Source organism: Budorcas taxicolor, chromosome 4 (assembly GCF_023091745.1).
Source record: "Budorcas taxicolor isolate Tak-1 chromosome 4, Takin1.1, whole genome shotgun sequence".
NCBI lineage: Eukaryota > Metazoa > Chordata > Mammalia > Artiodactyla > Bovidae > Budorcas > Budorcas taxicolor.
The window spans coordinates 98,898,533-98,924,349 of record NC_068913.1 but is presented as its reverse complement, the minus strand read 5'-3'; the positions used below and the strand labels follow the sequence as shown (position 1 = coordinate 98,924,349).

At 40.2% G+C, this 25,817-nt stretch overlaps 1 protein-coding gene across 1 annotated transcript in view; it reads right to left on the bottom strand.

Moving 5' to 3' along the window:
- EXOC4 (exocyst complex component 4) overlaps positions 1–25,817 on the bottom strand; it is an 816,823-nt gene that overhangs the window by 683,809 nt on the left and 107,197 nt on the right. The window contains exon 7 of the mRNA XM_052638352.1: positions 24,404–24,578. Within this exon, the coding sequence (XP_052494312.1) occupies positions 24,404–24,578 (175 nt within the window). The remainder of the gene's footprint in view (positions 1–24,403; positions 24,579–25,817) is intronic.

Here is a 25,817-nt window from a genome sequence, read left to right as displayed (position 1 = left end):
TACAAACAGTATTACTGCATGAGCCAGCAAATTCAGTTTCTGAGTATATAACTCAAAAGAATTCAAAACAAGGTCTTAAAGAGATACCTATACACTCATGTTCACAGCAGCATTATTTGCAACAGCTGAAACATGGAAGCAATCCAAGTGTCCACCGAGAGATGAATGGATAAGCAAGATGAAGTATATACAAATAATGGAATAATACAACACTGATGAACCTATTTGCAGGGCAAGAATGGAAATGCAGATGTGGACAACGGGCTTGTGGAGACAGTGGGGGAAGAAAAGGGGGGGACGAACTGAGAGAGCAGCATTGAAATATGTGCAGCACCATGTATGAAACACACAGCCAGTGGGACGGTGCTGTTCAGCACAGCGAGTTTTCAGCCTGGTGCTCTATGACGACCTAGAGAGGTGGGGTGGGAAGGTGGCTCAAGAAGGAGTGGGTATATGTATATTTATGGCTGATTCATGTCGTACAGCAGAAACCAATACAACTCTGTAAAGAAATTAGCCTCCAATTACGTTTCTTTTTCATTTTAAAAAAGGCAGGCAATTTTGACATATGCAACAACATGGATGGGCCTTGAACACAGGATGCTAAGTGAAATAGCATCACGAGTACTGTTTGATTTCACTTAAATGAGATACTTAGAGCATTCAGCATCAGAGACAGAAGAATGGTGGTTTTCAAGAGCTGTGGGGAGGGGGGTTGTGGAGTTATTGTTTAATATGTACAGAATTTCAGTTTTACAAGGGTTATGAAGACAGATGGTGGTAACTGTTTCACAACATTTTACATGTATTCAATACCACTGAATTGTACACTTAAAATGGTTAAGACATATTTTACATGACGTGTACTTACCAGGAAAAAAAAAAAAGTATAGCTGTGCATAGGAAAGTACACAGCGCTTTCAGCAAGCCAACAACAGAGATACCTAATACTTCCTTGGAAGACCCAGAAATGTTGACATCAAAATTGAGAAATGAAAGATAAATCAGAGTTAGCCAGCGAAGGAAAGTTGAGAAAAACTATCTTAGGCAGAAGGTAAGTTAAGGGCAAAGGTCTGGAGGCAGAAAGGACTGGGACCCCATCAAAGAACAAAAGTAAGACGTAAAAGCATCCAAGGTCAGACTCGAGGAAGGCCCTGAATGCCATGCCAAGAAGTCTGGACTTAACCTTCACAGTGGGGACATTAAGAGCACCATGTCAAGAGTAAATCAGGACAAGGCTAGAAGAGTTAAGAGAACAGTACAGTGACCTGGGGTAATAAATGGTGGCCCAAATAAAACCATAGTCCTGCAGAGGGAGAGAAATTAGAGGGATTTACAGATGTGAAGGTGTGGAATTGTTAAACTGTAGTGATTAATGCAGGACATTTTTGAAAGATGTGGAGCATCTAGAATGGTAATATTCAGAAGGTGGAGAACACAGCTGGCTTGGCATCCAGCAGTGAATTAAGTAAAGATACAGGACTCAATGTTGGCATCATCATAATGGCCAACCACTATCATAGGCCATATTAATTTCTACCAACACTGACCACCCACAGAGAAGCTCAGAACTTGAATTCTGGGTCACATGTGACCTTGCACAAATGTGGTGGGACTGCAGAATCAGGGGAAGAGGACATTGAAGAGGCAAGAGTAGTGAGTGACCACAGTTCTTTACAGACTCCAACAGCTTCCAGTCTCTCAAGATGAAAAAGGTTACATGAGGGCATCTATGTGTTTCCCATGAAGAAAATGAAGTCTCTCCAGGGCTTCCCAAGTAGTCCAGTGGGTAAAAATCCACCTTGCATTGCAGGGGACACAGGTTCGATCCCTGGTCCAGGAACTAAGATCCCACATGCCATGGAGCAACTAAGTCCACGCTCCACAACTAGAGAGTCTGAGATCACACATGCCGCAAACTAAGACCCAACACAGCCAAACAAATAATTTTTTAAAAAAAAGCTTTCTCCCTTTAAGAGATATTAGTGTTTTGCTACTCAAAGACAGTGTGGTCCACACAGCACCGCCATCACTTGGCAGCATGTTAGAAACACAAATGATGTAGCCCCAATCCCAGAACTGGGGCTTCCCCAGCGGCTCACTGGTAACGAATCTGCCTGCAGTGCAGAAGACACAGGAGATGAGGGTTCAATCCCTGGGTCAGGAAGATCCCCTGGAGAAGGGAAAGGCAACCCGCGCCAGTATTCCTGCCTCGAAAATCCTATGGACCCAAGAGCCTGGTGGGTGATGGTCCTTTGGGTCGTAATGAGTCGGACACCACTGAGTGCGCACACATGCACCCCAGAACTCCTGCACAGAAGTCCATATTTAAAGAAAAGCAACAGGTGATTTATATGCATGAAAGCTTGAGAAGCACTGAATTAGGGGATTTATCCATAACTCATTTCCCTAAGGCTAAAATGAACCATCAGCCTTGCTCCCTTCATACCTGAAAGAATAACTCAACAACAGCCTTCAAAATCTGCAGCTTACCAAGCAGCCCACATAGTACTTAGTGCCAATTAGCACAGAGTCATTGGAGAAGGCAATGGCACCCCACTCCAGTACTCTTGCCTGGAGGATCCCATGGACGGAGGAGCCTGGTGGGCTGCAGTCCATGGGGTCGCTAAGAGTCGGACACGACTGAGCAACTTCACTTTGACTTTGCACTTTCACGCACTGGAGAAGGAAATGGCAACCCACTCCAGTGTTCTTGCCTGGAGAATCCCAGGGACAGAGAAGCCTGGAGGGCTGCTGTCTATGGGGTCGCACAGAGTCAGACACAACTGAAGCGACTTAGCAGCAGCAGCACAGAGTCAAAAACTAACTCTAGGATCTCCCGCATTCAGTAGGCCAGAATATTCAGGCAGAACTAATATAATTATGATTTGTTCTTGTTTTAAATACTTTCCAGAGAAAAAATTCATTTCCACTACACATATATTTAGCAGAACAATAGATAATTTACATACTTATAACTCATCTCCAGTTTTCTAGTTTCCCAAAGGGTTTTGCAAAGTCCTTAATTATATACTAGTCTGGAACAACTATTTCATTAGCTAATTTTCTGCCCACCCCCTTTTGTCAGGTGAAAATGTGTTACCACAGTTCTTAGTGGAGGCACGGTTAATGTGTTTTGGATAGCAATTTGCCTTAAAAGGGGTAATTAATATTCCCACTCCAAAATAAACACCACAACTATTAAAAAATAATACATTCAGGAATAGATTAAAAGGTTGAAGAAGCTAAACTCACATCAAAAATTTAGACTAAAAAGTCATGCAAAAATCACTGTGCACACTATTTAATATCTAGTTATTTTTTAAAATCTTCTCTTTAATATCTAGTTATTTTTAAAAATCTTCAATGAAAAAGAATCAAACTGATGATTTATCCTGTAATTCTATTTTTTTAATTATGAAAGTATGATACCACATTTACAGGACACTTGGAAAATACAGAAGAAAGTTCCATAGAGGTACACTATATATTGTAATTATTTTTTTAAGTAGATAAATTAAGATTTTTGGTTGGAGTTTCAATATCAAACTCTCAAAAATTAATTGAAAGAATACATAGAAAAGTAGAAGCATACAGTAGAACTGAAAAGCACCATGAACCAATTCAAGATAATTAAAATTTATATAATTTTCACACAACGATAGGATATAAATTCTATTTCAGTTCCCATAGACTATAAGCTAGGAGACCACTGCAACATAGCCAGGGACATAAGACATGGTGCAAAAATTTCATGGTCTAAAGGTATTGAAATCACAAGACTCTGTTGATTTATGTTCGAACTCAGTATCAAAAGATTTATCCTCTAGTTCTTAAAGAACACAAAGCCCTGCCCATCTACGACAGACCAAACGTTAGGACAGCTAAAATCACTGAGTTTCAAAACCTGACTGGACGGACAGAGAAGAAAAGAGATCCTTCTCCATGTTTGGATCAATATTAATATAAAAGCTACTAGAAAGAGTTCCATCTCTTCAGACTGCCCGATAAACAAACGCCCTCACATCAAGGAACGATACTGTATACAAACAGCAATGGTAACCAGGATTCTTAGGTGCATTCTGCGGTGATATCAAGTTCAGTTCAGTTGCTCAGGCGTGTTCGACTCTTTGTGACCCCATGGACTGCAACATGCCAGGCCTCCCTGTCCATCACCAATTCCCAAAGTTTACTCAAACTCATGTCCATTGAGTCAGTGATGCCATCCAACCGTCTCATCCTCTGTCGTCCCCTCTCTTTCTGCCTTCAATCTTTCCCAGCATCAGGGGTCGTTTTCAGTGAGTCAGTTCTTCGCATCAGGTGGCCAAAGTATTGGAGTTTCAGCTTCAGCATCAGTCCTTCCAACGAACATTCAGGACTGATTTCCTTTAGGGTGGACTGGTTGGATCTCCTTGCAGTCCAAGGGACTCTTAAGAGTTTTCTTCACCACCACAGTTCAAAAGCATTAATTCTTCGGTGCTCAGCTTCCTTTATAGTCCAATTCTCACATCCATATATGACCACAGGAAAAACTATACCCTTGACTAGACAGACCTTTCTTGGCAAAGTAATGTCTAGTTTTTAAAAGTAAAAAGGAATCTCTACTTTTTAACATGCTGTCTAGGTTAGTCATAACTTTTCTTCCAAGGAATAAGCGTCTTAAATTTCACGGCTGCAGTCACCATCTGCAGTGATCTTAGACCCCCAAAAAATAAAGTCTGCCACTGTTTCCACTGTTTCTCCATCTATTTGCCATGGAGTGATGGGACTGGATGCCATGATCTTAGTTTTCTGAATGTTGAGTTTTAAGTCAACTTTTTCACTCTCCTCTATCACTTTCATCAAGAGGCTCTTTAGTTCTTCTTCACTTTCTGCCATAAGGGTGCTATCATCTGCATATCTGAGGTTATTGATATTTCTCTCAGCAATCTTGATTCCAGCTTATACTTCATCCAGCCCAGCATTTCTCATGATGTACTCTGCATATAAGTGATATGAAAAGTCATGGCAACTCTTCCAGTTGGTTAAAAGATCTTGAAAGTCCTTTTTATAACTTGTATTGCTTCCTGCACAACTTGGTAAAGAGTCTCAGAACCTGACTTCAACCATGAGCCTATGGCTATACACAGCTCGAGTCACCACTCTGAAGTATTATACTTTTCATGTTTTCATGTATATTTACTTCCTGCACTTGTTCTTCTTTCCTTCCTTATTTCCCTAGCACTCAATACATTTTCCAGAATTCCCACTGACCTACCAAGCAGCATATCCCACCTATCTCTATATTCATCCTCTCATTACCTAATTTTATTAACTCATCATGTCAACATGAGACAGGAACAAGACCTCCTGGAGGGGTGATGGAAGGGAATAAAGGCTTGTGACAAACCTTGGATAGTTGTTATGGCCAGCAAGCACTAAAACTAGGAAAAAGTGGTCAGATGTAATTCCTCACAGAGATCTGGCTTTGGTTGCTAAATGATGAGATAAACTATAAACTAGACTCAATGCTCTGACACTGGCATGCTGCTGTAAAGAAGAAAAAAAATTTCTAAGAAAAATGAAGAAAACACTGTAAAACTACAATCTTCAGTCAGTACTGAGACTCCTAAATGATAGGTTATATACAAATATTCAGTTCAGTCGCTCAGTCGTGTCCGACTATTTGCGACCCCATGAATTGCAGCACACCAGGCCTCCTTGTCCATCACCAACTCCCAGAGTTCACTCAAACTAACTTCCATCGAGTCAGTGATGCCATCCAGCCATCTCATCCTCTGTTATCCCCTTCTCCTCCTGCCCCCAATCCCTCCCCGCATCAGAGTCTTTTCCAAAGAGTCAACTCTTCGCATGAGGTGGCCAAAGTACTGGAGTTTCAGCTTCAGCATCATTCCTTCCAAAGAACACCCAGGACCGATCAGAAACAATTTATTAAATGGCTGCCCCAATTTAACTAATGCCAAGTGAGCACAGGGGCAGAGTGAACAAGCCATCAAATTTAGTAGAGATGGATCTATAGTAGGTGATTGGGAAGTATCTAACCAAGCATTGGAGAAGGAAATGGCAACCCACTCCAGTGTTCTTGCCTGGAGAATCCCGGAGACAGAGGAGCCTAGTGGGCTGCCATCTATGGGGCTGCACAGAGTCGGACACGACTGGAGTGACTTAGCAGCAGCAGCAGCAACCAAGTAAATACTCATTATTTTAAACTCTTACATTAGATAATATGTAAAATCATCAAGAAAATCTGAAGTCTCTATTCTCTAGGTCCAAGACCTTCAAGTAGCTGGACTTAAAAATTTCAGAACTAGCCGTTAAAAAGAATTCATTTGAATCAGTTCTGATGAGATGGATGAAACTGGAGCCGATTATACAGAGTGAAGTAAGGCAGAAAGAAAAACACCAATACAGTATACTAACACATATATACGGAATTTAGAAAGATGGCAATGACGACCCTGTATGCAAGACAGGAAAAAAGACACAGCTGTGTATAACGGACTTTTGGACTCAGAGGGAGAGGGAGAGGGTGGGATGATTTGGGAGAATGGCATTCTATCATGTATACTATCATGTAAGAATTGAATCGCCAGTCTATGTCTGACGCAGGATACAGCATGCTTGGGGCTGGTGCATGGGGATGACCCACAGAGATGTTATGGGGAGGGAGGTGGGAGGGGGGTTCATGTTTGGGAACACATGTAAGAATTAAAGATTTTTAAATTAAAAAAATAAAAAACTATAAAATAAAATAAAAATTTAAAAAAAAAAAAATTTCAGAACTAAGCCTAATCCAAGGTCCCGTCATGTCATGTCTGATTAACCCTACTCTTCTAACTCTTCTGCCTCCAGTCTCCCCATTTTATTCCAGGCTGCTTATATGTCTTTAGAGCCACCAATCCCTGCCTCCACAGTACCAACTGTCCTGAGTATACACTAAAAAGCACTGAGTATTATGCCTAACATACAAATGATATTAAGTGTCCGTTTACTATGAATCCTGAGCTGACAATTTAAGTTCCTCAAAAATCTGACCCCTACTCCCCTCTCAAACTTGAACGGTGACTATCCCCTCATAAGAACCACCTACTACAAACAAAGTGGGATAGTGACTCCCCATAACCAGAAACGCCACATGCAACGTTATTTCTCTTTTCCCTTCTTGGAATACATGCCACTTTACCCTCCTCCTTCGTCCATCTCTTCACTCAACCTTACTGTACCCCCAAGAGTAAACAACTCAATACTCAACCAAGCTCTCTATCCCTAGAAGCAGCCTGGCTCTAACCCCACCTCCATGTAAAGCCTTTCTAAAAGGGGCCAACTTCACTCCTGGGACATCGAAGAGCTTATTCTGCCTACACCACTAGGGGCTAATTTAAACTGGTGACATAAAACGTCTGGTACGTATAACGATGACTTTCATAACTGAAGCAACATCTCAGCATCAAAACTCAACGTGCCCCACATTTCAACTATCCTGGTCTTTACGTCTCTAGTCTATAAGACAGGATCTTGCCCTCAAATGAACAAGTGATGAGAGGGCTTCTGAGTCCCTCACATGTGTTATTTCTTGACCTGAGTGTTGACAACAGGGGTATGCTTAGTTCATAAAAATATGTAGAAAAATATAGACTTATGACATATATACCTTCTTCTATTTATAAAAAATACAAAATAAACAGGTAGACAAGGTGAAGAGGATTAAAAAAGAAAAACCTAAGATAAATAATCTGTACAACAGAAAGAAATTCATTCTCAAATACTGGTAGGTGGAAGCCATCTCAGTCATCCCCAGGCACATAGTTATCTACAAGGATATTTAAGAATGTTTACCTTCGGTGATTTAAAAGCTATTAATCACTTTTACCCTTTTAACAAGGTGTAGTTCAGCTGAAATAAAAACTATAAACTAAAAATGTCAACATTTCAGAGGATAATACCAACATAATTTATAGAAATACCAGGAGGACCAGCTAATTACATGAATAAAGCACTTTGGAAATGTAAATGGCATTCAAATTCTAAATGATGATGATAATGATGGTTGAGGTATCAATATTTTAACCTTTATAAATGTAATTTAAAAATAATAAGCACTTCCATACTGCTTTACGTTCTCTAATCAGCTTAGAGATACTAATTAAGCCACAGGTCATCCTCTGAAATACATGCAAATAATTCCACTTAGAGAAACTGGAGGTGAAGTCACTAAGTTAGGCTCACACGGAAAGAACTACAGGGAATCCAGTTCTCTTTGGTCTGTAGGACTTCGTGGAGAAGGTGGACTATGACGACAACAAGACTCAACTTCCTTGTTTTGCTTTTAGCTCCCTTTGTCCTCCTGACTTCAAGAAAGAAAGGATTGGGGGGGACATATCTGGAAAGGAAATGTCATTAAAATGACAATCTGGCCCCATTATGTTTTAGTCCACACACTGACTGAAGCATATATGTGAATAAAGCAAACGCAGAAGGTGAGTCTAAAATAAAGGAAAAGATTCACACGCACATGTACAAAGTCACTAAGATCCAGGAGTGAGAGGAATTGTCTGTAACCATACTAGGGAAATGCTGATATAACCCTATTTCCTAACAGGATCATGAACACCCCTATCCTTACATCTATACTGGACTCAACTGAGTCCAGTGGCACTCAAGCTTAAGTATGAACTAAAGTGAGGAGATAGTTGGAGCAATGTGAAGTAACACTTAACCCAGAAGGTTATAGCCCTATGTCCTTATGCTACTTAGGTCCATCTTGCAGAAGATTCCCAAGACTTTATGTGTGGGAGTTCTGGCCTGGAAGGTCTGCCTAATAATCTCTACATATCTTTTCGTTTTTTTCTTAACCCCTAGATTACAACAAGCTTAACACATGGTAAGATACCATAATAAAGGGAAGGAGACAAAGTCACAAATGTTTATATAAATTTTGAAAACAATGGAGACAATATATCATGGTGGTTAAGTGTCTAACTGGGAATAGACAAATCTGAGTTTACATCTCAACGTCACCACTTAATAGCTGAGGCAAGTCACTTAGCCTCTTTAAATCTTACTTTTGTCACCTCAAGAGAAAGCATAATAACGGCATTATCAATGTGAGGATTAAATGGGATAATGTGTACAAAGTACTAAACGTGGCAAATGCTCAGTAAATGTCAGCTATAATTTTTACATTTTTCATTATTAATGGAGAAAATAGTTCAGAGGGAAAAGAATTGTGTATCTATTCTAAAGGAATGGTAAGTGTTAATACAAATGATTAGCGGTAACAGAAAATGAATTACGAATACTGAAAGATGTGTGACACAGCACCTAAAGGATAGGCTTGAAAATATTAGGAAAAGATAGCAAGATAAGGTAGGATCGAAATATTAATCCTGTATGAAATTTCTGAGTGCCTGCTACGAAACAGTTAACAGACAAAAAACAACGAAGTTGTCCTCGATGCCCATATGCTAATAATTCAGCTAAAGAGACTGCAACTTTAGGTGATAGGCAGGGGAGGTTAAAAAAGGGAGAGAGAGGTAAGATAATCAGATCGACTCTTTTTGTGATAGATCCAGAATTAAGGCTCGATATGGATAGAACTACCATGATTGCTGTAATAAACAGCAAGTCGTAAGTCAAAGAAATATTTTAGGTTTGCCAGAGGAACTCCTAAATAAAATGTAGGTGAAAGTGAACTACAGCGTCTTGGTGAGCTTATACTTCTTCGCTCTTAGAAAAAGGATGGTAGCAATTGCCGTCTCAACATCATTATGAATAAAAGCAAACTATTGCTCTTCCACTGAAAGTAGAGATGAAGACCTTCAAAAAGTCACTCCACTCTGCTAGTTTTTCCAGTTTAAAGCAGAAGCCTGGTTCTGTGAAAGAGGTGACACTCTTCATAGGCAGTGATAACCATCTAAGGAATCAAGTAAATGAATAAGATTAAATGACTGAGGAAGAATGAAGGAAGAGATGTGGCAAGAACAGTTTCAGGTTTATCTTCTAGTTTGCCCGTGGCACCCAACTTGCCACAGGAGCTCTGGGGTACCTTCCTAGTGATGATATACTTAGTTACTAAAAAGTCACAAAACAGTCGCTTAAAATCATTCTGTTTTGAGTCTTCCTATTCAGGAGTAGTTAAGACAAATGTTGGAATCAGACCAGGACGCAAAGCTTGACTCGGTCACTTACTAGTGATCAGCTTAGGCACAGTGGCATCATCTGAGCCTGGGATTAAGACCCTCAAGCTCTCTGAAGGGTTGTGAGGGTTGAAGGAAATCATGTATTTAAGGCTTGGCTCAGGTCATATCATTAGTATATGTAGCACTGAAATTTCCTGAAGTAACACTAGTATTTCCTTAAGACAGTCTGGTATCTAATTCCATGGTTCTCCTGCTCATCGGAATAACCAGGAGGCTTTGTTAAACACTGACTGCAGAGCCCCATTCCCCCAGAGTTTCTCAAGCAGTAAGGCTGGGATAGAATCCTAAAACTCACACTTCTAACTAGCTCCCACGTGATGCTCATGAGGCTGGTCTGGGCACCACACTTTGATCTATTAGTCTAAAGTCATTTCTGATGCTACTGTCTACTCCAAGAAATTTTCTTAAGACTCCAGAGGGAGTCAGAATTGACTTATATTAAAAACCATAATAGTTTGCAAGTACATATGCAATAAAGAAGGAGAGGGGAGAAACATCCACTGAGCTGGGATCTAAATAATCGCTAAAGAGAAAGTTTTGGTTCCCCTTGCCACAACTAACAGCCTTTTTCATAAAATGTTAGCATAGTTTTATTCTGTACAAATCCCAAGTGATTCATGTCAGATTAACTCCCCACAGAAATGAAGGCAGAATGAACAGATGGCTTTTTCCTTTCTAAATACTGTGTGTATAACATATAATTTTTTTTTTTTTTTACTTAAGCAATAAAACTCACTGGCTCCAGAGTCACATAGGGTCTAAATAAAATAATCTAACTGCACTCACAACCACAGTTCTGAGGTCCTATTCACTTTCTCCTTTAATGCTGTGAAGTGCTCCTGCCCTATCAGTTCTGAGTTGGCCATGGATGAAAGGAGTTGCAGTAGATATAAAACCAAGAGCAAATAAATATAAAGATGAGTGTTTTCCCAAGCTTTTCTGCCTGCCTCCAAGTTTTTATTTTAAAGAAAAGATTACAGCTCTTCATGGCATACACTTTCTCATCTCTCTGTTCCTCTGATTAATGATCCCAGAAGACAAACAACAGCTCATCATATACACTGGAATGGTGTTTATATGCAGGTAGAAGAAAATTATAAGAGTATTTTCTTTATTAAAAGTGGAAACTTCCTTCCAAGTGAGCAATTTAAGCATCCTTGTTTCATTTTAGGAATTTCACCTTTACCCTTCCCCAAGTAAATGGATTTTCATCATCTCCAATTGCTACCAGCTTAAAAAAAAAAAAAAAAATAGACAGGCAAAAGTACCACTCTTTGACCAGCAACAACATATAAAGACTTGGCGACCACGGCAAAATGATACTAATTACCATAAACTAGCTGGGCACCTCCAAATTGAGGCTCTCAGAAGTAATTTACTACCATAAACGGACTCAATTATGGCAATTTTAATTTCATATTCTTGTAGTTCCTTTTGACCATTCTCCCCCCTCTTGTAACTTTGCTGGTCTTTAAAAAGGGCACTGTCACCTTTGGCTGGATCTTTTTTAATGCTAGGTTTGTAACATCCTCTTGAAGCTTGAAATTAAATTTTTTTTTGCCTACCAATTTAGTCCCTTCCCACTTGGCAAACATCTTTTGTGACTCTTGCATCTCTAATGGAGCTGAAAATTAAGATGACTTTTTTTGTTTAATTCTTTGGTATGCCAAAGTATCATCAATAATGTTAGCACAGCTTTTTTCTGTATAGTGGCCCAGGAGTTAAAATAAAAGCCTTACATTTCTACAGCACCTCATCCCCTGGAGGACCACAGACCACCTCACAAACCACACTCTGAGGACACACCCCCATGCCGCTCCCTGGCAGCTGCCCCTCAGCAAAATGCATGCTCTTATTAAATAGCATTTACTCAGAAGAATTCCATAATAACAGCTCTAATGATTCTAAAGAAAGACTTAGCACTCAAAGAAGGCAATTACACACAAAACACATCACTGAAAGAAGTGGATTCAGTTTACAGCAAGTGTGGTTCACTTATAGCAAGATATGAACAAGAACTTACTTAATGTGGATAAGACAATCGAAATGAAAAATCAAACCATAAAATCTTCTTTTTTCCCCAAAGAACTAAGGGCAATTTGGGGATCGTTTTGACTTAGCCAACTATTGTCACCATTCTTCCAAAAGTATCCTCAGTGCCTGTGTCAGTCGCTCAGTCATGTCCAACTCTTTTTGAGACCCCAAGGACTGTAGCCTGCCAGGCTCCTCTGTCTGTGGGATTCTGCAGGCAATACTGGAGTGGGTTGCCATTTTCTCCCCCAAGGGATCTTCCCCACCCAGGAATCGAACCTGGGTCTCCAGCACTGCAGGCAGATTCTTTACTATCTAAGCCACCAGGGAAGCCCCTAAAAAGTATTGTCATACTCATAGTGAAAATGATGCTGATAAGCAAGCACTGTTATCTATGGGGTTGACCAAAAAGTTTGTTCAGGTTTTTCCATAACATCCTACAGAAAAAACTCTAATGATCTTTTTGACCAACCCAATACTAACAAGCTGGTGATGGTCTCAATTATTAACAGTTTCTCTTGCCAACATTATTTCATGCCCCTTATGTGGAACCTGGAGCTATTCTGCCTGGTCAAGAGAAACCCCAGGGATGATTTCACTGCCATCCAGTGAAGGAGAGGATGAACTGCTCTCCTGGGAACGCAGCAGTCTTTCAAGTCTTCATTGTCACAAAGCTTTATGAGTCCTCTGCTATTAATACATGACTTTTAAATCTACAAAGTTCATCACAATTACAAAGCATTTAAAATTCAATCCTAGGACTTTCCTGGTGGTCCAGTGGTTGGGAATCTGCCTGCCAATGCAGGGGGCACAGGTTTGATCCTTGGCCCAAGGAGATTCCACATGCCGCAGGGCAACTGAACCCATGTACCACAACTACTGAGCCTGTGCAGCAAGAGAAATCACTGCAATGAGAAGTCCATGCACCGCAAGTAGAGCAGTCTCTGCTTGCTGCAACTAGAGAAAGTCCACATGCAGCAATGAAGACCCAGACCAGCCCAAATAAATACATTAAAATACAGTCCTAAAATCAACTGTTCAATTGATATGTATTGGGTATCTACTATTCATTCATTCAAGAAATGTTAATTAGGTACATACTGAACATAGGAAGTGGTACCAAATTTGGGGGCAGGCAGGGAACTCATAGCTAATAAACAACAGTCCCACTCCTTCTCTCAAAAGGCTTAAAGTCTAGTTGAAAAAGGAATTAAAAACTGTATGTGGGAAAGCACAGTGAGAAACTGATTGATGTATAAGAAATGATCCTCCAGAGGGCTTCTACCTGACTGAAAAGATGTAGATTCAGCAAAGAAAAGAGAACTAACAAGACGTGTCGAACAAGTAGTAATACAAGGGCAATGAGTTCTTGAAAGGAAATGCTCAGTGAATGCTTCCAGATGAGATAACAGAGAAGACTGGAGTATATTAGAGAAGATATTCAGGCATGAGGGCAAAGACAGTGGGAAGGATGTACAGGACCAACAAGTGTTGCTGTGAGAAGGGACAGTGTCATATCTGGAGGACAGAGAGAGACTAATTTAATTAGAATACAGCATCTCTATAGGACTTCCCAAATGGCTCAGTGGTAAAGAGTCCACCTGCCATGGCAGGAAACTAAGAGACCTGGGTTCAATCCCTGGGTCGGGAAGATGCCCTGGAGAAGGAAATGGCAACCCACTCCAGTATTCTTGCCTGGAGAATCCCACGGACAGAGGAGCCTGGAGGGCTACAGTCCATAGGGTCACAAAGGAGTCAGACACGACTGAGCACAGCACGGCACACAGGACAAGGGTAAACTAAAGAAGGAAAAACAGGCTTTGTCCAAATTGTGGGAACCCTTGAATAACTAACAGAAAAAGAAAACACCTTATGCACAACCTAATACAAGGAAATGGATCATTTGTAATAAACCTAAATTTAATTTGCATTTCCAATTTGCTTCTTTTACTATACAATGATGCTACTACAAAGACTGGCCCGTGCACCACCACCATAACATAAGGAGTCAAGCTTTTCTTTCAAGCCCTTAATCATCGAAAATCTTGGAATTATCACATTTTTACAGGATAGAGGAAGAGTCTATGATCACCTAACCTGAATATCCTTTTTCCTTAAATTAAAATCCTGGGAGGAGCAGGTGGGATGGGACTGGTATTCACTCCTGAAGCTCTTCTACTCCGCTGCACCCCAGGGAGGCCAGCTGGCAACCCTACAGGGTTATTAGGTGTCTCTAATGAAGATCCTGACCCCATACCCAGCACCCCTCTTGATCAAAAGTATCTGCCTCCAGTGAGGGACCCTATTGACCTGCATCTCAAACACAGGGGAGTAATTCTCTAAGATCAGGCGACTCTGTTGCTGGGTCAACCTCAGGGCAATGAATCTCCACTTTAGCTTATGTCAATCAGCAGAGCATCTAAAATGTGCCTGGGTGGAGGAAAACAAGAGGTGGTATTTCTTTCTGATCGCAGCAGGTGAACAGACATCAACCAGGACCCAGAATCAGAGAAGAAAGAAATAAAAGAGGTGCAGGGATGTTCAGTCTATTTCCCAACTGATACACATTCAGTTCTGTCAGGATCAAATGGCCGATGATATTCAACTCCACTTTCCTAGGGGACCATCCTATGGCCCAATAGTTCTCACTGTAGAAATACCCTGACACGTCAGCTGACATTCTGCATGTCTGTCTTTCTGCTGTGCTCATCTATACTACTGTGTTCATTTCACATTTGAATTTTTAAAAACCACTGTAAAGGTCTCACCCTCATTGTTCCAAGTTCAACACCTGCATTCGATTTTCCAATCAAAAGCATCAGACCTACATTATCCGTACTGATTTTGTGTTCCTTTGTATTAAAAACATGGTTGACTATAAACAAGTACTTAATTTTACTTTGGGGCCCTTTTCGATGATCTGCTCTCTGTGAAAACACTTAAGCAACCCCTGAAAAGTGCTCTGTATCGTATCAATGCCAACTATTGGAGAGTCATGACTCCCTGAGTGACTAACTTCACAATGATGCTCGTTTCTTCAGTGTCATCCCATCTCCGAAAAGGTTAACCTCTGTTGGCTTCCGTGCTTGTTCCTAAACGTGCTAGTTCTCCAAAAAGCACTGAAACGTGCCTCATCTCAAGTCCTTCATCACTACAGATGCTCGGCTTGGGATTCCCACCCGTTTGTCTGTCATTCTGGTGCACACGTGCCTGACACTCAAGGCAGCAACCCAGATGCTATCTCCCCCAAACCGGGGAGATGAAGATGATCAGTCTCAGCTCCAGGAGGAGACGCTGTTTCGTGCAGCACAGCCCAAAATAGCGCTGGCCTTTTTCATTGCCATATCACGCTGCTAACACATAACTAATGTGCTGTCAAAATTTATCACCCCCGTGAAACTGGCTATTCCGTGCTGAGGTTTCGTCATCTGCTGCAGTTCACTTGGAGGCAGCCCTTCTTCTTCTCCTTAGATGGAATCCTATCCCAAGTGTTGCATTTTGCTATCATTGCTCACTTTTTATTTTTTAAAAATCCTTCAAAACTTTTAGGGAGCTCATCAAAAAAGATTCATGCCTCTCACTACCGTGCCACTCCAACAACACCAACAAAGACTTCTGGGAAGACCAGAAATACTTAAAAAAAAAAAAAAAAATTGCACCTTTGAATGCTATACAATTTGCTATAATCTTAAGGATAATATAACTTAAAATGATTCTAAAGACAATTCTTCTGTGAAGGGCTCAGGTTTTTTCAGCACCTGAATGGTATTATAGGTATAGATATGGGAGCAAAACTGTATTCTGTCCATCCTTCTATAACTAAGCGAAAGTGTACATGACACACAGGTGGTGAATGAGATGCTGTAAAGCAGTTTGAGAGATCTCTGAGTAACAGCTTCTTAAGCTCCTTTAAGTCAGGCAGGACTTTTAATGACTATATTTACTTTTTGTGGCTTCCCATTAACCACATTCCCTGGAGTTCTGGTGGATCTGAGAGAAGAAACAGGGAACATATCAGGAAACTCTTGGAGCCAGCTTCACATACCAGTTCTCAGTCATGATATAGCCACGGTGTAGCCTGGTCCAGGGATTATGAGGGAATTAAACCTCACATTATCCCAACTCCAGGGTCTCTTCCTAATGGCTGGCCCAATGGACTTTTTGTCCTGCTTGCTTTGTTTGTTCACTTCCTCTGGGGATCACTTGCAGATCTGTTAAAATAGGCTTTTAGTCCCTCTCCAAGGTGTCTGTCCACATCCCCTAAGGAATGGCCAGAATCTGAAAGCCACCATCTCTAACTGGAACAGCATTTGGGTCCTGCTCAAACATTGCTACCGTATCAACCATACATAATGGAAAAAAGCAGACACAAAGAAAGGCAAAATGTGGCATCACTGTTAGAAGCCTCAGTCTCTAGAAACTATAACATATGCTGGTTGGAGCAACACTGGAGAGCTGATTGAACTGATGGACTACCAAACGAAAGCAGGGCTTCCCAGGTGGTGCAATGGTAAAGAATCTGCCTGCCAATGCAGGAGACATACATTTGATCTCTGAGTTGGGAAGATCCCCTGGAGAAGGAAATAGCAACCCACTCCAGTGTTCTTGCCTAGAAAATTCCATGAACAGAGGAGTCTGACAGGCAATGGTCCATGGGGTCACAAAACAGTCAGACATGACTGAGCACGCACGCATGCACCGAAGGAAAACGGTCCTCGCTTCACTCCTACACTCAGGAGCTTCTGAGCTGGTCCATTAGCATAGAGTCAGCTATTATCCACAGGCAGACAGACGGTCCCTAAATTTCTATCTCCCACCCTAAGCTCTCCCCTAGCCTCCAGGGTCCCGTCTCTAGTTGCCTGAAACGCAATTCTATGGGGATATTTTGTTGCCTGAAACGCAATTCTATGGGGATATTTTGTTAATGCCTCACATTTAACAAGCACAAAGCACTATCTTCTTGATCCTAATTCCCAACCACACAGGCTCAAAACTTCACCCTGACTTGAGACTCTCCATTTCTTAGAGTCAATGTTAAAACGCTCAGAAAATTCACTCTTTCAAAAGCTCTCTCTTAGCTCTGTGTTCTTTCTCTTCATGGGCCTTGCCCTAGTCTAGCCCCTCCTTCTTGTATCGATTGGACTTGCCTTCTAATTGGTATCTCTCCATCCATTTCCTTCTCCAGTGATTCACTGTGAACACTGCTGCCAGAAAACTCATCCTAAAAATACTGCTTTCACCATCTCACTCCTCTATTGAAAAAGTGTAACATCAACCATCATCTATGAAGTAATCATGCCCTCCTCAGAACAATTTAAATCTGATGAAGCCTCTTGACCTAAGTTAGGAACATCAATAAATAGCAAAAGACACCGTGGGGAAGCAATCACTAAAAGCCAGAATGTAGGAAATTCTACAGGACAAATGATCTGGCTTTGTCAATAAATAAATTTAAAGAGGTAAAAATGAGATGGACAGGAAATTATACATTAAAAGAGTTTCAAGAAACTTAATAAGCACACTGTTGTGTTTAAACCTTATTTGAATCCTGATTCAGATAAACTGTAAAAAACATACAATTAGGACATTTGAGAAATGGGAAATATGAACACTGGCTGGATATCTGATAGTAAGAAAATTATGCCTTTAGGTATGATTATAGTTTTTAAAAGGAGACCTTTATCTTTCTGAGATTCACATTGGACTACAGATAAAACAATAAGCTCTCTAGGACTTTTTTAAAATAAGGAAAAGGGAAATGGGCAAGGGTAGAAATGAGACAACAGGACTATATATTGGTAGCATTGGAAACTGGGTGCATGGGGGTTCGTTATACATTTCTTTGTATTTCTGAACCTGTTTGATGTTTCCAGTAATAAAAACCAAAAAAAAAAAAAAAAAATGTAATGGCAGCCTATGGCCAAAAGACACAAGTCCAAATTGCCCAGTCTCGATTATTTAAAGGTCTCTATGGCAGCCAAAATTATTCAAATTTATTTTTGGTAACACTTTCCTAAACTGATGCAAAAAACCTCCATTCTTCCTAGCCCTCTATACTATTTGTATTACGTATTCAACCCTAATCATGTTTGGATGTTCCAAATCTCTCCTTGCCCATGAGCTCAAGTACTTTAACCCATTCTGACCCCTTCCTCTAAAATTTTTCCCCGCGACCATAAACAGCTCTGTATTATTGTTAGTTATGTTTTTGTCCCAGCTCCCTGCAAAATTAATTTCATAAACTTCTTTTACCTATACATCTTAAAAAAGAAAAGTCTTTTCCCTTAGTTAAAAATAACAAACTTCCATTAATATAAACCTGAAAAACTTATATAAGTAATAAATAGGGGTGGGGAGAGAAGAAACAAAACATCTGTTTCTTATGTTTGCTGTCTTTGGGCTACTAAGAAAAGTTGACCAAAATCTCTCAATGGAGATTAATTACAGCACAGTCATTTAGTTTTCCTTTCCCCTTTAAAGTGTGTAGATATTAAACAGCATTTTCCTGTCTTCATGGAGCTTCAACATGCTATCATTATTTACTTCACAGAACATACACTCCCTCCTAAACATGCCACAGTGGCACATCTTTCCAAATAAAATACTAAACTCACTTCTTACAAACTTCTCCCAGCCCTTAAGACTTGTCTCCTAACAGTCTTGGTTTTAATATGACCACATCTATAACTACTTGCTCATCGTAGCTCTTAACCAGACTGTGCACTAGAATCAGCTGGAATTCTATTAAAAGAGGCTTTGTAGATGTAGGATCCACAGGTCATTCTGATTGGGAGGAAGGTTCAATGACTACTAATAGCTGTGACTACTAAGATATTCAGAACATTCAGGTTATCTAAACTGAAGCCACTGGCAACAAACATAAATGAGATCATTTTTTTGACCCTATGTGGTAAAGCAAGGGCTTAAATCAATTTTACTGAATTTAACAAAATACCCGGCATTTTAGGATTGGAAAAGCCAAATCTCTATTCAGTGACTGATATCCACTAAATCCTGAAATCCTTAATTTTCACAATTTGAAAACATGTATACATATACAGGTATAAATAAAACTTCTTTACATACACTTAGTAAAATTCCTAAGAAGACATATTCCTCAACCCAAAATCTTTAAAAATACAAGAACTAAAATTTTTTCGACTAAATGTGTCAACTAAAAATATCATAGGTTTTCCAGTTGAATGTCAACATGTCAAAGTCCAAGCCAAGGTAGGCATTTAAATCGCTGACTGAAACATTTTAAAAGGAGGCCAGGGCAAGCTGAGCTCTACATATGACTCTCCGGTGCTGTAACGGAGCCTTGAACTTGTGCAACTGCCACAAACGCACTGGGAACCAGAGGGATCTCCTTGGCTGCCCAGCGCTTCCTGCTTTCAGTAATGAACATACGGAGAGTCCTAGGCAATGGAAACTGACTTAAATTCAGAAGATTTCTCCTTTAACTTGCTCATGTTAACTGCATCCCATTCATCGGGCAGCACACTATCCATTGACAAGACAGAACAAACATCCTAGCACCTTTCTGAAGACTCAGCGGCCTGGCTGACAGCATGTCTTTAATATGCCACTCAAAATAGCGGCTATCAAAGAGCTTTAAAGGCTGCAAAATGAAGAGTAACTATTTCTGCAAGAATAATCTCACAAGTTCTCCAGCCTAAAATACTTGGGGGCGGGAGGGGAACCTAGTTTTCCTCTAAGGGGAATAGAATCCTCAGCTAACCAAAATATCAAATGAAATAAAAATCTAAGAATAACCTAGTTTCAGACGTGGATTCAAAATAGAAATTGCAATTGTCTCCTTGAAAAACCCTCCAGGTCATGGGTCAGTACCAACACAATTTGTGGATTTTCATATCTGACAGCAAACTTCAAGTTCTCTCTGCATGAGGGTAGTTTTATCACTATGTAAACATTTCGGTGGCAGTTAACAAAAGTAAGATGATGTTCCATTCTGTCTCTGCTTCGGGGCGCTGTAAAGTGAAGTGTCTTGTGGTGTCACCTCCACTGGTTCGACAGTGTAATTACCACCCTCCGCTTCCATCTGCACAACACTATCTGGTACATTCAGGGGTTGGTTACACACGTAAGCCAACAATGACAAAGCAAGCAGTTTTGTTTTGAAAAGAGATGAGGGAAAAAATGAGTTGTTGTTTTTTTTTCCGGAATCAAAACACCTGAAATATATGTTTGTTCAAAGTGATCCTCTTACTTCCTCTGTTAAATCCCACAAGAAATGGAGTATTTTGTGTTTCTAGTATACCGCAGTCTTATACACTTAAAAATGTGCAGTCAATGGTATGACAGGCATGTCATCAAGCAGGTGACATTTTGGAAGGTACTGCTGCTGCTCAGAGGGACAAAAACATGTATTCCTATTATCACAGTTTCAAAAAGAGTGTAAAATTGAAAAGGGAGTTCAACGGTGTGTGGCCACAGAGCCGACACCAGGAGAAAATGCTGACACCCTGTTACTGTGATAGCTACAGCCTTGTCTCCACATACAGCTGTCTCCAGACACAAACACGCTGAGACAAATGAGCCTTCCAACTACACGACGGATTCTGCCTGCCAGGGACAGCCCAGGTTCCAGTGGAGAAAGGCTGCCAAAGTCTACATGATCAAAAATTGTTTTCTTTTCCAACATTTAATACACAGAAGAGCATTTCAATTTTTCAGCAAGAAACACTTTCCATTCAAAGAAGCACTAAAATTCAAACTCTGTAACACTTGAAACTCCATTTATATGATCCCATCACCTTCATTCATGTAGGTACATGCTTAACTGCAGGCATCCATGGTTCTCAACTCTGTTCTCCAGGAATGATCTTAACTTTAAGAGCATTCCACCAACAAGTTTAAGAAAACTAAGTTGGCCCTAAGCTCCAATACTTTGGCCACCTGATGAGAAGAGCCAACTCACTGGAAAAGACCCTGATGCTGGGAAAGATAGAGAGCAGAAGGGGGCGACAGACGATAAGAGCACATAGTTGGCCCCAATAGCTTAAACACTAAAATATCTGTCATACGAAAAAGCAGCAAAAGTCAACTACATGGTTTTAGAGTTTCCAAAAGACTCCTAAAGGTTTACAAATCTTTCTCTCTTTACTGTACTCCTCTAACATGCTCCATGAAAGCCTGTCATTTACTCCACTATAAGACAACATCTCAAATAATATAACCCACTGATTCTCCATTAGCATACAAAATACTAATAGTAGCCTTGCTTTAGTCTCCAGCCTCTACACCCAGCCCTTTCAATGCTACCATATGAATCCAACTTCATCTCACTACATGCCAGTCAAAATCCACAATGGGCCAGTATCACCTAAAACAAAGGTCCTCAAACTTGGACGTGCATATAGGTCACCTGAAAGGATTTATTAAAATACAGAATGTATGGCCGCACCCCTAGACTTTCTGATTCAGTAACTATGAAGTAGGAATAAAAATCTGCATTTTTAACATGCTCCCAGGTAACACAAATACTGCTGGTCCAAGAAACATACTTTGAGAACCACTGGCCCAAAGCAACAGCTCCTAATTACAGGATCTCAAACAAATGAATCACCTTAGGAGCTGAAACAACCCCACAAAATCCAGTGCTTATCCACAGTGATTCTTATTCAGAAGGTCAAGGATGGGACTAGGTATCAAACTGGAGGTAAATTTTCCCGATCTTTCAAGATGATATACACCGATTTCTGTCTGGCTTGTACTATTTCTAATGAGAAGTTAGTGAAACAAAAAAACATTTTATCACTGGTTCCCTACAGGCAGTGTGTCCTTTTTTCCTCTGGCTACCTTGAAGATTTTTTCTTTGCTTTTCAGATACCTGATGATAATATGTCTAGGTATGGTATTCTTTGTGTTAATCTTCCTTGTGATTTGTTGAGCTTCTTGTATCTGTGGGTTTATGTTTTTCAACAAATTTAGAAATTTGGGGTCACAGCTTCTTCCAATAACTGACTGCCCCAATCTCTCTCCCCACTGTCTGTACTTGCAGCCACACACACGTTGGATTCCATGATATTGTCCCACAGGACATTATGGCTTTGTCCATTGTTCTCTTCAGTCTATTTCTCCCTGTATTTCATAGTTTTGGTTGGTTTTGATAGATTTTTATCGAAGTTTTCTGATTCTTTCTTCTACAGCATGCAATCTGTGGCTAAATACATCTGGCATATTTTCCATTTCAGGTATTAATCTTTATCACATTTTAAAAATTCTGGTGATGAGTCATTTTTCCGCTTTTTTGCAAGTACAATAATCGTATGCTGGACAATGTGGTGAATCATTATCGAGAATCTGGATTATGTTACTTTGGAGTCAGTTTCGTGCTGGCAGGAGGTTAATTCACGAGTGGAGGGCTAACACTGTAGAAACCTGGTTTGGAGCTTTATTACGTGAAAGTATAGTATCCCTTACTATAGGGCTAGAATAGCCCAAGTCCTAAAACATAACCTTTCTGGGGACATCTGAAAGCCCAGGATGTTCACCAAGTTCTCCTTACACTGGCTGGTCTGAACTCCAGTGCTTCCCAGCATTTGGCAACTTGTGCAATTTCCATTCAGCTCACAGTCCCATGATAGCTATTTGCCACACCGTGGAGTGTGTGAAACTTCATCTCTGACCAAAGGCTCAACAGCACTCTCTTCAGATTTCTGGGGCCCCTTCACTGCAATTCCCTCGACTTTGGTGTCCTAATCCACAAACTGCAGCTGCCTCCACATCCCTGAAACCTGACCTCTGCTTCATCTGCTTAGAGTCTGCTAATGTCTGTTCACTTTCCTATGTCCCAGTTTGGAAAGCATCCCCAGAGAAGAAGCTGGGATGAAGGTGAAACTGACCTCATGTATTCTCTTCTCTTAACTAACCATTCTGATTACCAGAGTCCATCCAGTTTCGAGTCACTTTGGGTAGGAGGTAACCTCATCATGGACAGAACCAAATGAATTTAATTCTAACAATTTTTGAAACAGCTTTAAAAATCTATTATCTTAGCAACTATACATCAATAAAAATTAATTTTTAAAAATCTACTGTCTTATCCTTAAAATAAGCATGTAACCTGAAAAGTTTATGTTTCCATGACAGATGAACAAACCAAGACATAAAATATTAAATAACCAGTTTCTGAAAAATAAAGATATTTTATTCAATACACAAATATTCAACAAGCACCTACTATGGTTGCATGGTAATCAACATAGCAGCAAAACAAACTCAAGGAATATAGTTGCAATCTATATTCTTTCTAGTGAACCATTAATAAAGCACAGACTACCTCCAAAAAACTGTCTAATGAATAACCAGGAATCAATCAATCCACCAAGAGCATGCCTATACTCTCGAAAATGACTACAATTTACATTCATGATTTATTTTTTCCTGCAAAGACTCCTATTTGCTATGCAAATAATTTCATTTCTACATAGCTACATTTTTCAATTCCCTGTATATACTTATTATTTTTCCTATTAGTAGATGATGTCTAACCAAGTCACTTCTATTGAGCTATGTCAAATTTGTTTCAGCTAACTCTTAATTGTATTTCTCATTTTCATCTGGCCAAATCAAATACATTTTCCTGGCGCATGGAGAGAAAATATAATAAAATTTCTAAATACCACCTCTGCAGCATCACACCAAACATTAATATCATTGCTCCGATCATCAACAAACCAAAGTGATGCATTTATACTTTACAGGTTTATCTTCATCTCTCAATATAAGCTCTTGACCTGTCTTTTACCCCAACATATTCAAGAGCTGACTGTACGAAAAATGGTCATAAAATTAAGCTACATGTATGTTTATAAAACAGTGTTTAAGAACATTTTCATACTGATTACATAAACATATGACTAATTCCAGCAAAGTAATGTACATTACAACAGGAAGTCAAATACTATAAGATACCTGATTGCTACATATTAAGAATGTCCCAATTTTAAGGTCTGGCCAAAAACACTTTATTTTAAAGGTATTTTGAAGATGACAGAACTCCATTACATCAGCAACCATCACCTTTAAAGAGAAACACGACATTCTCACTCTGTTTATGAGTAAGGAAATACTTTAGGTGGCTGGTTTTTTTATGTTCCTACCTGTGATTCTGAATCAAGATGGCACCCTTTGTCAAAGGGCCTTACCTGCAGAACATCTTGGATCTTCACCCACACATCTGCCATGTCATACAATTTGACATCTTCCTGCTGACTCAGTGGAGTCAGCACAACATCTTGCAGGTATCCCAGGACCACAGAGTGCGCCGTGGCTACAGCGTTAAACTTGTCAAACAGCAACTCCAGCAGTTCTAGAAGTAGCCTGGTGAAAAAAAACAAACATTTACATACACACACACACACACACACACACAACTGATCGACACTGGGCTACAAGAAAAGCATCAGACTAAAGCAGCACACGGCCATGTTAAACAGCACATTGCATTTCAACGGGCTGCACTTCAAATAGTTGTCTAACTCTGAAATTTTATCTAGGCCCCAGTTTCCTCTGTTATAAAATGGACATGGTGAAATATGACAGTGAAACACAAGTATTTTACAATGTCAGTCAACACTGAGATCTAAAAAATAATACAAATGAATCTACACACAAAACAGAAAAAGAATCACAGATACAGAAGACAAACTTATAGTTACCAAATGGGAAAGGGAGGGGGGAGGGATAAATTAGTAGTATGGGATCAAGAGATACAAACTACTATAAATAAAATAGATATTAAGAATTTATTGTACAGTAAAGGAGTACGTCAAGGCTGTATATTGTCACCCTGCTTATTTAACTTCTATGCAGAGTACATCATGAGAAACGCTGGACTGGAAGAAGCACAAGCTGGAATCAAGATTGCCGGGAGAAATATCAATAACCTCAGATATGCAGATGACACCACCCTTATGGAAGAAAGTGAAGAGGAGCTAAAAAGCCTCTTGATAAAAGTGAAAGAGGAAAGCGAAAAAGTTGGCTTAAAGCTCAACATTCAGAAAACGAAGATCATGGAATCCAGTCCCATCACTTCATGGCAAATAGATGGGGAAACAGTGGAAACAGTGTCAGACTTTATTTTTTTGGGCTCCAAAATCACTGCAGACGGTGACTGCAGCCGTGAAATTAAAAGACGCTTACTCCTTGGAAGAAAAGTTATGACCAACCTAGATAGTATATTCAAAAGCAGAGACATTACTTTGCCGACTAAGGTCTGTCTAGTCAAGGCTATGGTTTTTCCTGTGGTCATGTATGGATGTGAGAGTTGGACTGTGAAGAAGGCTGAGCGCCGAAGAATTGATGCCTTTGAACTGTGGTGTTGGAGAAGACTCTTGAGAGTCCCTTGGACTGCAAGGAGGTCCAACCAGTCCATTCTGAAGGAGATCAGCCCTGGGATTTCTTTGGAAGGAATGATGCTAAAGCTGAAGCTCCAGTACTTTGGCCACCTCGTGAGAAGAGCTGACTCATTGGAAAAGACTCTGATGCTGGGAAGGATTGGGGACAGGAAGAGAAGGGGGCGACCAAGAATGAGATGGCTGGATGGCATCACGGACTCGA